Source organism: Rhinopithecus roxellana, chromosome 2 (genome assembly GCF_007565055.1).
Source record: "Rhinopithecus roxellana isolate Shanxi Qingling chromosome 2, ASM756505v1, whole genome shotgun sequence".
Classification (NCBI taxonomy): Eukaryota; Metazoa; Chordata; class Mammalia; order Primates; family Cercopithecidae; genus Rhinopithecus; species Rhinopithecus roxellana.
In genome coordinates, this window is record NC_044550.1 from 93,885,995 (window position 1) to 93,901,997 (window position 16,003).

Here is a 16,003-nt window from a genome sequence, read left to right on the forward strand (position 1 = left end):
AAGCCCTCCAGTTGACACTGATGTTCACTAAAGTTTTAGAACTGCTGGTGCAGAGTATTCTTTCCGTGTTGGCTCTATAGCAGGTGAGGCAATCCAACATACAGTGCTATGATTTTCCATCCTAAGAATTATTCCCTTAGAAAAGTACATTTTCCCTAAAGCTATTCATTCAAAAACTGTGTGTTGAGAATGTGCTATCTGCCAGGCATTGTTCCAGGTACTTTGGATTTTGCAGTGAACAAATTTGACACAGTTAATAATCATAATGCCTATATTTTAGCAATTAAAAGTTATGCTATGGAAGTGACTGCTAGGGGACCTGAGTGTTGGTTAGGAGGTCAGGAAGCTGTTCATAAAGAAATGGCATTTAAACTGAGAAACAATAGGAATTTCTCTGGAGAAGAGCCGAGGAGGTAAGGTAAAGCCGCTCCAGGTCCTGAAAGGGGTAGGCCTGAATGCTTTCAGGGAATTGGAAACAGACCAGCATGAAAAAGTCATGGTTAATGATGGGTGGTGGAGCTAGAGAGGCAGATCTGATAGAGTGATCAACAAGGACTTGTAAATATTAAAGATTTTGCACCTTCCACTGAGGGCAATTTACAGGCCACAAAAAAGTTTCAATCATGGGCTAACATGATCTGATTCACGCTTGTTTACCTTTTTAATTAAAGGCAATTCCTTTTTTAAAAAAGCAAATACTTTTCCACTGTACTATGGAAATAACTGTGGGCATAATAGCATGATGAGTTAAATTGCCTCTAAGATATAATGAGCTGATAGAGATACTTTCTCTGAAAAAGGCTGTGATGAAGGAGGGAAACAGAATAGAGTGTGCATGTGGGGACCAGATGCCAGGAACAGAAAAGGAAGGCTTACGAACTTCTTTCTTTTTGTGGTTGTGGCTGAGACTGCTCCTGCTAGTCAGACATGAGACTGCATGTCTGAGAGTGTGAGTTCACAGGCAATTGCTGCTTCTCTCAGGGGTTACTGTTTTGCCTACATAGAAGACCCTGGTGCTCAGGCTGTATCCATTTCCAGAGATCATATGTATCTTTTCTCCTACACAAGATCTTTTATAGTGATTAAATTCACTTTCCAGGCATCACTGCTACCTCCTTGAGAATGATTCCCAAATCTGTATGTCCTTCCTGACCTTGAATAGATTTTCAATGTTTAATATCTTTAGCATCCTGTGCTAACACATTGTGTTAAAAAATGCACACATGCCATTGTTTTGTGTCAGGCTGTGTAGAGTCCACTAATTATTGAAAAATTATACATGACCAACTCTGACTGCTCTTCTGCAGTTCAAGAGCATGTCTCATATTGTCTGCTGGACAGCTGACCCTGGAATGTCATTGTAACCACAAATAGCTTGCCTGTAATTGAACTCACTACGTCTTTCCTAAATCAACTTACCTCTGTCTTCTGCCTCTTTTCATTAACATCAACATTTACTGTCGTCCCAAGTTCCAAGATTTGGAGTCATCCTTGACTCCTCTATCTTAGGCTCTCATCAAATCTAAACTCTGAGATTGTACCCATTCACTTGGTGGAATGCTAAATTGCCATTTGTTCTTCCCTTTCCTTATCCATTATTGTCCTAGTACTCTACTCAACATGCAGGATACTTCCATCTCCTAAATCTAGGTTCCTTTATCAGAGACACTGGTGACTATACTGTATGTGTGACTTCATTAAGCCTATTTTATTTAGAAAAGGTCTTTCTGTATATATATACACACACATACATAAATATATATACACATACATATATATACACATACACACATATGTATGAATAAACAACTCTGAATATGTAAGTTTTCTTCAAAATGTCTTATTTTAAAGAATTATTTTTTATCAATGTATGCAAACTTTCCAACCTAGTCATATAAGTTCATGCAGAATTCATAAATTCAGGTGTCAGTATTCCATCCCCGTCGTGCTAATATTTTCCCTGCCTTGAGGTCTAATGTAAATTCTATTTTTCTCAGCCCCAGTCCCTCTTTTGGGGTTTTCTAGATCATCCCAGATCTCAGCAAATCTTCTTTCTTCAAATCCTGCAGTATTCCTCTTCTTACATTCATCCTGTACTATCTTATACACTTTTTTTTTTTTTGAGTATGTGTTCAATCTCTGCCACTTAAATAATAAGCCACTTAAGGGAAGAATCAGGTCTTTTGCTACTTCGTATCCTCAGCATCTACTATAATATGCTGCCCGTAGCATTTCGTTAGTTGATACATTTTGATGGTAATCTCTAGCAGGCAATAATACCTATAGACTCATCTATCTCACTTTCATTAATAGAAGTCTAAGTTCAATATCCTGTCTGAAAATGTTTCTTCAGAGTAGTGCTTTTAAGTTAGCAGAACCAGTCATTATGACTTTAATTACAATTTTTAATTTTAATTAAAAATTAAAATTTACATTAAATTTTACATTAAATTTAATGGTACTTTTTCTCTCCAATTACCATTAATCCTACAACTAGCTTCTTCGACTGTATTTCATTAGATTATGTTGGAAGCTAGATTTAGGGAATGAAAACAGATGGTTGCAAGTGGGAAATTCTCCATTCAGACTAGAAAGAATGGTTTAGTCCATCCCCTAACTTTTCAGCAAAGATACATATAAAACATAATCAACAGATTATAAGAAATTTACATTTATAGATAAATTACATGGTGACAGTTTCTTTGTAAATTTCCTTTAAGTCCTTTAGCACATTTCACATGGCCCTGTACAGTTGACCCCTCTCCACTTCTCCATCCTTCTCTCTACCACCCATCCCCCCATTCACCACAACCTAGCTGCAACAGCAAGCTTTATGTTCCCTGAATTGCCAAGCTCCTTCCCACCTCTTGCTTCCTGCTAGTGGCAGCCTCTGTTTGGATGGTCTTCCCTGCTTCTTTCCTGATCAGTTCCCATCATCCTTTGAGTCTTAGCCTGCTTGTCACTTACAAAAACTGGGAGTTTTTGTCTCATCTCCCACAATAGGTTAAGTTTCCTTGCTATGTGCTTTCATAGTTCTTATCATGATTATAATTATATATCAACTGTAAATTAATTTGTTTTGGGTCTCTGTTCCACATTAAACTATAAGCTGTAAGATATTAGAGACTAAACAAATCTTATTCACTAAAATATCTTCAACCTCTAGAATAAAGCCCAATACATAATAGATGCTTGAACACATAAATGATGAGGATTTTATGAATGACTATCTGATAAAACTTTCAGAGAAACAAACCATTCTTATATTATTCACATGTAGAGTTTAACTCTTCTCATTCCTTCCCTGAATGGACATGAGCAAACTTCTCTGGGTCATATAATTCACATGAACATGCATATATATTTTATGAAGTAACTTCTGCTTTTACAAAAACAAAGCAAAACATACCAAGTATTGCGCAGTGAAAATCTTCATTTGCTCCCTTACAGAATCTAAACAGCTTAAATGAATAGGTATAATATGAAAATGTAAAAATATATTGTTTTGTTTGAAATTGTTTCATTTATGCACACTAGCATGGATATTCCTATAATTCTTTTTATGTAAGGTTATTTTGAAAATGTATGCTGTTGGGTTAAAAAGAGCAAGAAAACTGTCTCATAGCTAAAAAATATCCACATGCTGAAACCTTTCAGTATATGTTTATCAGTAAAGTTAATGTGGTCCCCTTCCCTACAGGCTCTTGCAACCCCACTGATATGTCCCTGACCTGTTTCTGTGTCCTTTGAATCTTCAATTACCCTGCTGAGTCAGACAATTGGAGAACAAATTAAAGCCAACTGCAGAGAAGATTATTTTCTGATACAAAAATCTGACCTTAAAGAACTCAAGCCTTGAATATCTTTCTGTCAGGATGCCAGCAGTTCACCAAATTTGCATTGAAAAGTCTAACATTTCACACAGTCTCACTCTTAATTCCCCCACTATTACTGTCTCACTCTTAATTCCCCACTATTACTGTCCTAACTAGAATGAGTGAGTCGGCCCCCTTACCAGGATAAATCATTATTCAGTTAAAAGGAAGGGGATATCTAATTGCACTTGGTAACAGCTTTCAAACCCATGTTTGTATCTGCATTATTCTTTTCATACCCACCTTTTCTCCTTTTATATCCAATCAGAAAAAGAACAGTGTAAATAAATGTTAAAGTTTTGAGGGTAGGTGTCAAACATGCACCTAACTCAATGCAAAAAGAACCATATTTGGATGACATCAAGTCTTTCTCTACAGTGACTGACCTGCATACTTCTAAATTATCAGACCCATCGTCATAGGTGGCAGGAGGCTTCCGAACAGAGTTATTCACCTGGAGCCCTGCATCATTCATGTCCTTGCCGCCTTCTGGAACTCCCAGCATTTCAGTGCTGGAATCTGTTTCGGAAAATGTCTTCTTTATTATTTCATTTTTCCTAAGACTTTGCAAGAGCTGAGGATCTCTGTGGTGATATCTACCTTTGCTCTTCTCATGATTCCTTGAGGATCTCTTAATTTCAGAGGATCCTTGAGTCAGAGAAGTGCTGCATTCTTGGCACCCTGGACCTTTTCCTCTGCGGAGACTTAAAGAGCAGCTCTCACATTCGATCAGCTCTTGTTGCTCTTTACCTTTGGATCCCAGGTCAACAAGCTCAATTCCATTAGGAGTGTAAGACCCAGCTAAGTTTTCACATGGCTTATTATTATCTCTCCTCCTTCTTCTTGACAGTCTGAATTTAACCTGGGCTCTTCTTTTTGCCTGAATCCAACGACTCTCATCTGTGGAAGATGAATCTGAAGAATCTGTGTACAGCTCCCTCCATCTGGGGCTTGAGATTTGAAGGTGAAAGTCATTTTTTCTTCCTCTTATTTGTTCTTCTGCAGCATGCTCATATCTCTCAGAGGCTTTTCTCCTCCTCCTAGGTCTTTGTTTTACTGATTTCTTACCAGACTCCTTCCTAGCAGGGCTCAGCACCATGACAGGGGTGCAATACTCAAACGACTCTTCTGACATGTCATGCAAGATGGCAGATCTAGACAGAGCAGCAGGCAAAGGATGGGAAATGGGAATGGAGAGGAAAACCATGGAAAAATAGAGAGAGAGAATGATGAAAATGACAGCATGGACCAGAAATAGATAAATAAAGAACAATTGAAGAAAATGAACTGAATGGAAAAAAAAATAGCCAGTATAAATTTTCTATGGACCATGTAAAGCAGAAGCAAGAGACACACATTCTCAGAACAAAAAACAAGAACACAAATATTGATCCAAAGAATATTGATTAAGATAATTTGTTCAGCACTTACCTGCAGATGTCCTGAGTGGATGGACAGACAGACAACCTTGACTGGCTCCTGGGAGCTGTCCCTGTTGTTGGGCTGCTTGCCTGGAGAAACAAGTTAGATAATTTGGCATCTTGGTTAAGGTAATACATGGTTGATATCTTGCTTTTTTTCCACATATTTAAAAAATTACAACAAACGTGGCTGCTGGTCATGTTGCTTATAATGCAGAACAGAGAATATAGGAAGTTAGAGGTTCGTTTTGCAAAAGTAAAACTTATTTGAGGAACCTGGAACAGCTGAGACGCTGTGCTATTTCGCTGTTACTTCATTTACGAGAGAGGAAGATGATTCCACAAGTTTCTATTCTATTTACTGTAATCATTTGAGTGAAATAGCTCAATTTGCTTTGGAAACAAATGAATAATACTTGAAGATCCTACGACATAAGGACTAAAGAACTATTCTGTGACAAGGATATTAACAGTCTGAGGAGTCTAATCAAATAGCCATTAGGTTGTTAGATACTTTCTGAAGCTAACATCAAGGCCCCATGAGATAAGATATTTGAAAATACTTTGTAACATTTAAAAGCCTGAATTTATTGCTATTAAAATTTCATTAATGAAACTAATAAAATATATCCCTTGCAACACTATCGACCTTTCATATCTTTAACTCTATAACCACACTAAGTCTGAGAAAAAGCCTGAAACATCAGATTATTAGCATAAAGTTGAGTGCATTTCACTAAAGTCCTACCTTTGAAAGACAATATTTTCTTCATTCTATTTGACTTTAACCTGTTGTGTTTAATATAGATTATGATGATAAATAAAAACCTAGAATGTAGGGATAATTTTCTGTGTTCCAGACATTGTGCTGTAACTTTATTTACTGTCTCTTTAATCCTACAATAATCTCACAAGTGGAAAGTAATAGTAACAACAGTTTTGAGTGAATAATATGTGCTTATGACAGTTCTAAGTCATTTCCATATATTCATTAATACTCACAATAAATCTTTGTAGTAAATACTATCACTACATACATGTTACAGTTGAAGAAACTGAAAAATTGGTGCTGCTTCTCAATAATAGGTGGTAAAGCTGAGATCTGGACCAGGTATTTCTCTCCACTATCTGTGGAGATCTGGGTCCAGATTCAGGCCTACTTGACTGCATAGATGAAATACACAATTTCATCACCAAGAAAATAACAGTAAAGGTAGAAACATTACCCCAATTTCAAAGTCATTCTAAAAATTCTCATATTAGAAATATATAATCACTATTCTGAAATCCAGAGAATGAGGAACAAATGCTAACTCAAGAGATCAGATAATATTTGAAGAGAAGGTATAGTAGGCTAAATAATGGTCCCCCAAAGATCTCAACATCCTAATCTTTGGATAGTAAATATTTTACCTTTTATGGTAAAAGGGACTCTGCAGATGTGATTAAGTTAACTATCTTGAGTTGAGGAGATTTATGCAAAATATACTGGTAAACCCAATACAATCATTAGGATCCTTATGAGAGGGAGGCAGTAGAGTTAAGGTCAGAGAGAGAAGATGAAGAATATGAATAGAGGTAAGAAAGGAGGGAAGATACTACACTGATGGCTTTCAAGGTGAAAAAAGGGGAACCCCGAGGAAGGTGGCATGGGGAAGCTTAAAAAGGCTAGAAAATGAGTTCTAGAGTTTCCAGAAGGAATTCAGCCCTACCAACATGTTGATTTTAGCCCAGTGGGATCCCTATTTGGCTTCTAACCTCTAGAACTATAAGATGAAAAAGCCCCAGGGAAATGCAGATGCAGAGACTACTGAGTCCCAGGTCATGATGTATGCTGGTAGTGGCTCTCCTCTCAAAATGGTGCCATGTTGCAGCAGGTTAGGTCCCGGGAGGGGGGGGGGGATCCCTATGACACTAGTTACAGGAAATTAATAAGGAGGTAACAATTCAGCTAATCTTAAAAGGCAAATAGGAATTATTAAAAAAGATTAAAAATATTCAAGGTAGAGGAAACCATTTGTTAAGACACCACCAAAAAAACTCTTAGAACTGATAAACAGATTGAGTAAATTTGCAGGATACACATCAACATACAAAAGTCAATAGTATTTCCAAACCCTGGTGAAACAAAGTAGATGAGAAAGAAATCAAAAGAGAAATCACATTTATAATGGCGACCAAAAAAAACCCCACATAAGAATAAATTTAACTAAGAAGGTGAAAGATCTCTACAATGAAAACTACAAAACAGTAATGAGAGAAATTGAAGAGGAATTAAAAAATGAAAAGATTCTGTGCTCACGAAATGGAAGAATTAATATTGTTGAAATGACCATACTATCCAAAGCCATCTACAGTTTCAATGCAAACCCTACCAAAATATCAAGGAAACTATTTGAAGAAATAGAAAAAACAATACTCAAATTCACACAGAACCACAAAAGAGCCAAAATAACCAAAGCGATGTTCAGCAAAAAGAACTAAGCTAGAGGCATCACACTACTTGACTTCAAAATGTACTACAAAGTCATAGTAGTCAAAAGAGCATGGCATTCGTATAAAAACAGACACACAGAGCCATGGAATGCAACAGGGAATTCAGAAATTATCCATATATTTATAGCCAACTGATTTTCAACAAAGGTGCCAAGAACTTACGTTGGACAAAGGACATCTTCTTCAGTAAACAAAGCTTAGTAAACCGGATATCCATATATAGAAGAATGAAACTAGACTTCTATCTTTCACTATATATAAAAATCAACTCACAATGAATTCAAGACTTAAATATAGACCCAAAACTAAAAGACTATTAGAATAAACATGGAGAAATTGCTTCAGGACATTGATCTTTCAGAAAAGATTTTGTGGGAAAGACTTCAAAAGCACAGACAACAAAAAACAAAATAGACAAATGTGACTACATCAAACTAAAAAGCAAAGCTTTCTCCTTGCTTGTGCAAATGATTGTTTCCTCTGCACAACAAAGAAAACAATCAATGTAGTGAAGAGACAGTCTGTAGAATGGGAGAAAATATTTGCAAACCATACATCCAATGAGGAACTAATATATAGAATATACAAGGAACCTAAACGGCTTAACAGCAATAATAATACGAATCTGATTGTAAAATGGGAAAATGATTTGAATAGACGTTTCTCAAAATAAGACATACGAATGGCCAATACATATATGGAAAAGTGCTCAATATCACTATAATTAGAGAACTGCAAATCAAAGCCACAGTGAGATATTATCTCACTATCCTTAGGATGTCTATTATCAAAAAGATAGCAAATGGGCATGGTGGTGAATGCTTGTAGTCCGAGCTACTTGGGAGGATGTGGTGGAGGCTTCCTTGAGCCAAGGTGTTTGAAGCTAGCCTAGGCAACATAGTGAGACCCCTGTCTCTTAAAACACACACACACACATACACACACACAAACACACACACACACACACACACACAAGTAACAAAACAAAACTCACCAGAATTTGTGAGGATGAAAACAAATGGAAACTCATACAGTCTGGTGTAACCTGATAGTGCCCAATAATGGGGTTCTGATGAAGAAAGCACATCTAACGTAGAGTAGAACAGGGATTTAATGTCAGCTTCCCAGAGAAGGAGACGCCTGTCCAACACAAGGTGAGTGTGAGTCAAGTGGGGGATGGCAGTCCAGACAAGGACAAGGATGTGTCAAAACACACAGTAGAGAGAAGACGTCTTGGTATGGGATCTACAGAAAGTTTTGCAATGACTGGGAGAAAGGTGTTGAGTGAGGTAAGAAGTGGTACATAGTCAATATGAAAAAGTAGATGGAGGTTTTGAATGTTACATTGACATGTTGGGTTGCATCCTGAAGAGAATGAAAAGTTACCGTAAGTATTCAGCAGCAAATAGAACTGATTAAATCTGGGTACCAGAAAGCTCACTTTGGCAGCTGAGCATTGGAAGGTTCAGGTTTGGCTGAAAGCAAAGAGCAGAGTTAGGATTCCATATATTCAGGATACACTGAGGATAGAGAAAAGGGACAATTTGAGCAATCGAATCCCAACAGGTTGTTTTATTTTAAAATATGGTAAAAATAATTTGAAAGATCAACTGAAAAAGTGACACAGGGGAAAAGATCCGGGAAAATTATTTAATAAAACTCAGTAGGTTCCAGAAATGAGAGTACTTTTACCAGACATCTAAATGTAGTATGATTCTAGAAATTAACAGAATATGAACGTGGCACAGGGAAAGACATCATTAGAACAGAAGTGAGAGGCTAGGAATCTATCTGTCTATCTGTATCTTTCTGTTTCTCCATACAAACAAAGTCGCATTTCTAGTCAGTGGCAAAAGGTAGGTTATTAAAAAAATGGTGTTGAAAAAATGACTAGTCATTTGGAAGAATGTAAACCTGAGTCTACTGCTTACAGTAAAGTTTAGGCAAATGGAAGATTTAAATATAGTAAAAAAAAAAAAAAAACATCAAAGTATGAAAAAAACATAATTTATATTTAATTAATGTTTATAATATGGTGGAAAAATTCCTTTACTTATGATGATGCAAAACAAAATGTAATATAGGAAAACACAGATAAATATGATGATTTAAAAAATAAAAACTTCTAATTTATAAAAAGGAAACACATACACCCATATACCAAAACCATCCTGGACAAACCAGAATTCATAAATAATGCCATATTTTATTACCTATATGATAGCCAAATAGCTAATTTCTCTAGTATTTCGAGATCTTTCACAGATCAAGAAGGAAAAGTTGATCAGTTTTATAGAAAAATGAGCAAAACAGGTAGGTAGTTCACAGCAAGGGAATTATATATGGCCAAAAGCCCTGTGTAAAAAGATGATCTCAATAAACAGATAAATGTAAATTCAATTAACAATGGTTTCCATGTTAACTTATCAGATCAGCACATTTTAAAGAGATTGATAATACCCAGTGTAACCGAGGTGGGGAAGCCATGCATTGCTATATATTGTTGAAGTAACTGTAAATTGGTACAACTTATTTGGAGAGAAATTTGATAAAGTCTATTAAAATAAAAAAAGTGCTGCAATCCCAGCACTTTGGGAGGGCAAGGCGGATGGATCACGAGGTCAGGAGTTTGAGACCAGCCCGACCAACATGGTGAAACACCGTGTCTACTAAAAATACAAAAATTAGTCGGGTGTGGTGGCACACACCTGTAATCCCAGCTACTCAGGAGGCTGAGGCAGGAGAATTGCTTGAATCCAGGAGGCAGAGGCTGCAGTGAGCTGAGATTGCACCACGGCACTCCAGCCTAGGTGACAGAGCAAGACTCTGTCTCAAAAAAAAAAAAAAAAAGTGTATGCCATTAAAGTTGGAAATTCTACTTATGGGAATTAATTTTGCTAAAACATTTTTACAATTGAACAAAGATGTATTTACAAGATTGTTCATTACAGCATTATCTGTAATAGCAAGAAGTTGGAAACTACCTGTGTTAATTAATTATTTACAATGAAATACATAAGCCATAAAAAGAACGAGGTACACCACACACACACACACACACACACACACACACACACACACACTTATAGAATATATTTTTAGGAGAAAAATCAAGTTTCAAAATTGTACATAGTGTCATCTTGTTAGGGTAAATAGTGCTTTATTGATAACTGTTTGTGTATGCACAGAAAAAATTTGGAATGGTACACATCTAGCCATTAGCAGTGATTATGTCTGTGAGGTGGGATCATTGGAAACCTTTATTTCTCAGGCTATATATTTCGTAATGTTTAAAATTTCTAATTTAATAATGAGAAAAGTAAGTCCTTGGTTATGTTGATGATGTCATAAATGACAACTACTAACATCAAGAAACAAGATTTGTGTTTGGTTCTCCATCGTTTAAGTGATAAACTCTTTGCTTAAAATCTTTGAGTTCCACTTCCCCTTTCAATTAAAGGTAGTCAATAATAACATCGACATAAAAGGATTGTGAGGATAATAGCATGAAATCAGTTGATCTGATAACTGTTTTGTAGAGTGTCTAAGAGTTGTAATAGGACACTATTCTTGAAATACTATAATTCTTTTTACTAATTCTCAGTAAGTCATTTTTTCTCCCCACACATGAACTCAATGGTATTCTCCTGTTCAGAAGGAAGACATATAACACTCTTAGACCTATAACTCTCAATCCTGACTAAAAATCAGAATTGCTGGGAAGTTTTTAAAAAATACCTTTGCCCAGGTTGATTCTCAAATCTCTGAGGAATGGACCTGCAGCACAGTACCTGGATGTTAGTATCCTTAAAAGCTGCTCCAGTGACTGTAACGTCCATCCAGAGTTAGGAACCACTGGTTTAGTTAGATTAAAGGAGATCCTATCCTGCTTAGAATTTTGCACTAGGTTTTCTTTTTCCCTTAGATTTCAGTGAGAGAGTATTTGTGAAAGCTTGATTTTTTTTAAACAAAGAAAACTGTGTTTTCTAAATTCTCAATTTTTGCTTTATATTTCTATAAAAGATCTTGGAGTTCTGCATATAATTTTACTACAATCTACAGCGAAAGGAGACGGAAGGTATGACTGAAGAAAAATTTGCAGCATACAGGAAGACTGGGTCTCTGCTTACTACCACTTGCTGCTGAAGAGCAGGACAGGAGGAGAAAAACAAAGAGTGAAATTCCACTGCCTTTAGTCTCCATTTATCCACCTTGGGTTGAATGTGGTTTGGGCAGAGGGTGTGGGGGTAGAGATGGGTATCAGGAAGACTCACCAGGATATTTCTGGGGGAAAACTAAGAGCATGACTCTTGTTCCTCCCTTCCTAGGAGGACTATGTGCCTTTCAGGCCAGTTTCTCAGCGAGCATGGGCAGTGCCTATTGTGGCACCAGTGTTTTAAGGTAGGAGTAACTGAGGCAGATGGACCGCCCCCCACCCCCAGCCTAATGGGGGTTTAGAAAATCTAGAGATTTTCTTCTTCTGCCTTTCTGGGTTGTGTAAAAGGCAGCTGAGATTGCTTGCCCGGGAAAGTAACCAGGGGTCACCAGAGTTAAAGTTAATGTGACTTTATAACGGAAAGCCATAGAAAACACTACCCAGCCGAGACACTTGGCATTGTCAGTGACAGATGAAATGGGCTGGAAGGCCAGGGCCTGGCTTGACTATGACAAGAGAGCTGGCCATCAGGTCCGCCAGCCAGGAGCACCCTAGCAACAGGTCTGGGAAAAACCTGGAGGGCAGAACTCTAAACAGAAGTCGCTGCTCCAGTGTGTCAGAAAATGGAAGGGGAATGGGAAGAAACCCTAAAATATTGAATGTGATTAGCTTCTAAACTGGTAGAAACAGATCTTTTGAAAAAAAAATCAAGCATTTCCCACATCTACAGTAATAGGAGCTCAATAAGAAAAGACTGAGATCACTTTTAGAAAATCACATGCTTTCCTTCCTTATGTTGTGCAAAGTTTACCACACTACCCACTGAGGGTCATGTAACATTCCTAAGTAATTCCACGTAGCAGACATCTGCACTGTGGGCTGACTAAAATATTTAGTTGTAGGAGAAAGTTATTGATGCTGAGTCTATAATTTTAAAGGAAGACTCAGGCCAGACAGGTAAACATGAAAGAGGGCGGCACGGCAAGTCACCTAATGCTCCTTTTGGCACATCAGAGTTTGGAAGGAACTGAACATCTTCTCAAAAAGGGGAAGCCAAGTCTTCCTTTGACAATTCACACCATTAGGGGAGTGGCTTAGAGCAAGGCTAGGCCCTTTTAGCAGGTCAAATAGAGAAGATGCAACTAATAATGCAGAATCTAGCCTGTCTTGAGAGGCCCTAGAAAGCCAGCAAGTGGCGCTACACTGGTGTGCAGAGGACAAGCTCAGCCAGGAGACATTTCCTGTTGAAACATACAGTTGGAAACAGAGTTGGAATAATGACTGTCATCAGGGAGGGCGAGGCAGGAAATCCGGTTTGAAGTACCAGCCCATGTCACCTCCCATTTTTCAACAGAAATTGCCATGCATTCCTAGTAATACAGACAAGATCCAAGAGAAGTTTTGTCGGCAGTGCAGACTGAAGCACTGGGATCAGGAGATGATAAAGCTAGTTCTGAGAGCAAGGACCATCTCCCTGGGTAATGATTAGGGACCATTACACAAAGGAGGTGAGGATGCATTATAGTACTCAGGCTTCCTAGTAAAATGTAGGCATTCTGGCAGCTAGAGAAACAGATTCAGGCAGTTGTCTCTGGTACCCTGGGTCACATCTTCTTAGTCCACTTCTCGTATCAGCTGCAGCACTGGTGAACAGTTCTTTGTAAATGTCAAATAATTTTATGGTGACAAAGTCCTACATTGCATGAGTGCCACTTATCTTCTACTTTTTATTCCTGATTCCATGAGAATCCACATGTCTTGCACAAGCCTAAATGGGAGGGCATTAACACTTCTAGGGACAACTGTCAATAATGGGGTCTGAGAGCTTGTGGATGAGAGATCTATCTCATTGACTTTCAGGTGGAAAATTCTGAGAGATACTGTAGCTATTTCTCAGGCTTCCCTCTGGGATCAATTAACTTCATTAGTTACAATGGAAGTAACTGATTACTAAACTCCTTACTAATTTCATTACTGTCTTCAAAATGTACCCTTAAATTAACTTTTTTCCTCATCCTTGTCTCCTTTTCCCTACCCATTCATTTATAATCCCGGGGCTAGTTCCTAAATCCCCTACCTGCACCAACATTCTTGTCATAAGTAGTGCTTTGAGGAGAACCCAAACTGGACAAAGAGGCAGTTGATACCAGAAATAGTGCCAGAAAGCAGATCCACAAGACAGAATTTAGGAGCTAGATCACTCAAGGTCAGGCATACCAGGAACTCTTTGCTGTTGGTGAATGGGGTGGTGATAATGCCTCATGAACTGTAACATCACAATTACTGGGTTGGACGAGGTACAAGTGGGTAGGGAAGCACGCAGTAGCCCAAAAATATGTATAGGAAGGGCCAATGGTAATCATAAGGCTATGCAGTTGTTAACTGTTCCAAGGCTTTGGTTAACTGCCTTGGAAACGTCTATGAAAGAGAATGGCAAGTTCAGCTGCACCAACCATCAACCAAGAATGCTCCATGAAACCCTGTGTACAAGTGTAGCCCCAAGTGGAGAGGTGTTATTCCCAGGCAATCCTCAACCAAGAAAGGTCAGGCATTGGAGGATAAATGCGTCAACATATTCCTTCAAGTGGTCAATTCTTGGAGACCTTCTTTACATTTCTTAGAAGATTCTGCTCAATCAAGCCCTGTTGCCACATCAGTGACTGCTGCACTATACCCTTTTATTGACTTCTCCTCCTTTACTGTCTCACTGCTTTTTCTCTCTCACTCCTACTGCCTAGAAAACATGTCCCAAATAAACTACTTGTAAAAGTTCTTGTCCCAGGTTCTGCTTCTGTGAGCACATAAACTCAGACACTAGAGGATTAGGGTGAGATGAGGTCCTCAGATCCACAGGGCAGGGCTTGTGCTACACATTTGGAAGATAAATTGGTTGACTGTTGCCGTCACACCTAATGGCCTGGACCATCTCCTGTGCTCTTGTAGCTTTATGTGTTCCCCATTACCTGAGTGTCCCAGTTGTAGGTCTAGTGTCCAACCTCAGTCCCACTGCAAACAGATTCAGTTCCAGAACCTGGCCCTTCTTTCACTTCAATGCATTTATTTGTTGAGAAATAGGAAAATATTATTCTCACAGTTCTCATTGCCTTCAAATTTTCTCCTTTTTTATCTGTACTGAAGATCTCAGAACTTTGAGATTCATCCTCTGAAGTTACAACCCCAGTCATTTCCTTTCCTTTGTCAAAAGGCTTCAGTGGTTTCTCCTTATCTAACAAATTAAATACAAAAAGACCAGTTTGGGATTTTAGAGCCTCTATATTCTAGATCCCATCTACTTTTCTGGTAATAACTTCAGCAATTCTTTCAAATTCCAGGATTCCAGCAAAACATAGCTCATTTTCTATTCCCAAACATACCCATTCTTTTATTTGTATGCCTTTACTCTATAGAGAAAACAGTAAGAGCATACTCTTGGAATTTTTCTCAAGGTCCAGTGATGCTTCCTAGCTTTATGTATACCTATTTTTCTTTAACTCCCTTTTCAACTTCTACTATGGTGTTAATCTTGCTCTAGCACTTATTTTATCACCTGTATTACTGTCTAACCATTTCCAAATTGTCACAACGTTTTATAATCTTCTTTTGTGCTTCACTACCACTTTGAGAAAAAAAGGCCACAGTCATACTCATTTTGGAAATCTTCCTAGTGTCTTATGTATAGCAGGTAGCTAATAAATATTTGTGTGGTTGAACAGAGTGTGGTAATAGTAGAATTGAGTTGAACTGAACTTGGTAATAGTTGAACCAAGTTGAACTGACCTTGGTAAATTCTATCCTGATTTCAGTAGAGATAGAGACGACAATCACATCACAGCGAACAAAAAAGAAAGGGCTCCACTCTCCTCTGTGGAAGTGGCAATTCTACACTGTAACAAAATAAATGAACTCAGTCCAAAGTTTTATATAAGTCATGAGGCTCTTTCTTTGGACTTCAGAGTCAAAAAACATAGCAAACGAAAGTTGTATCTTCTGCTTTCTTGGTAAAATATGAATGTCTATTTAGGAAATACCATACTTTCATTATGTGGAGAAGAGTA

General features: G+C 37.8%; 1 protein-coding gene across 3 annotated transcripts in view; it reads right to left on the reverse strand.

Annotated features, from left to right (window-relative positions):
* MARCHF1 (membrane associated ring-CH-type finger 1) overlaps positions 1–16,003 on the reverse strand; it is an 841,275-nt gene that overhangs the window by 82,478 nt on the left and 742,794 nt on the right. For 2 of the 3 annotated variants that reach the window (XM_030917968.1, XM_030917961.1), the window contains 2 exons: positions 5,307–5,386; positions 4,262–5,029 (listed from right to left, as the gene is read on the reverse strand). In XM_030917968.1, the coding sequence (XP_030773828.1) occupies positions 4,262–5,010 (749 nt within the window). In that variant the 5' untranslated portion in view covers positions 5,011–5,029; positions 5,307–5,386. The remainder of the gene's footprint in view (positions 1–4,261; positions 5,030–5,306; positions 5,387–16,003) is intronic. The other variant, XM_010375941.2, reaches the window with a different exon arrangement.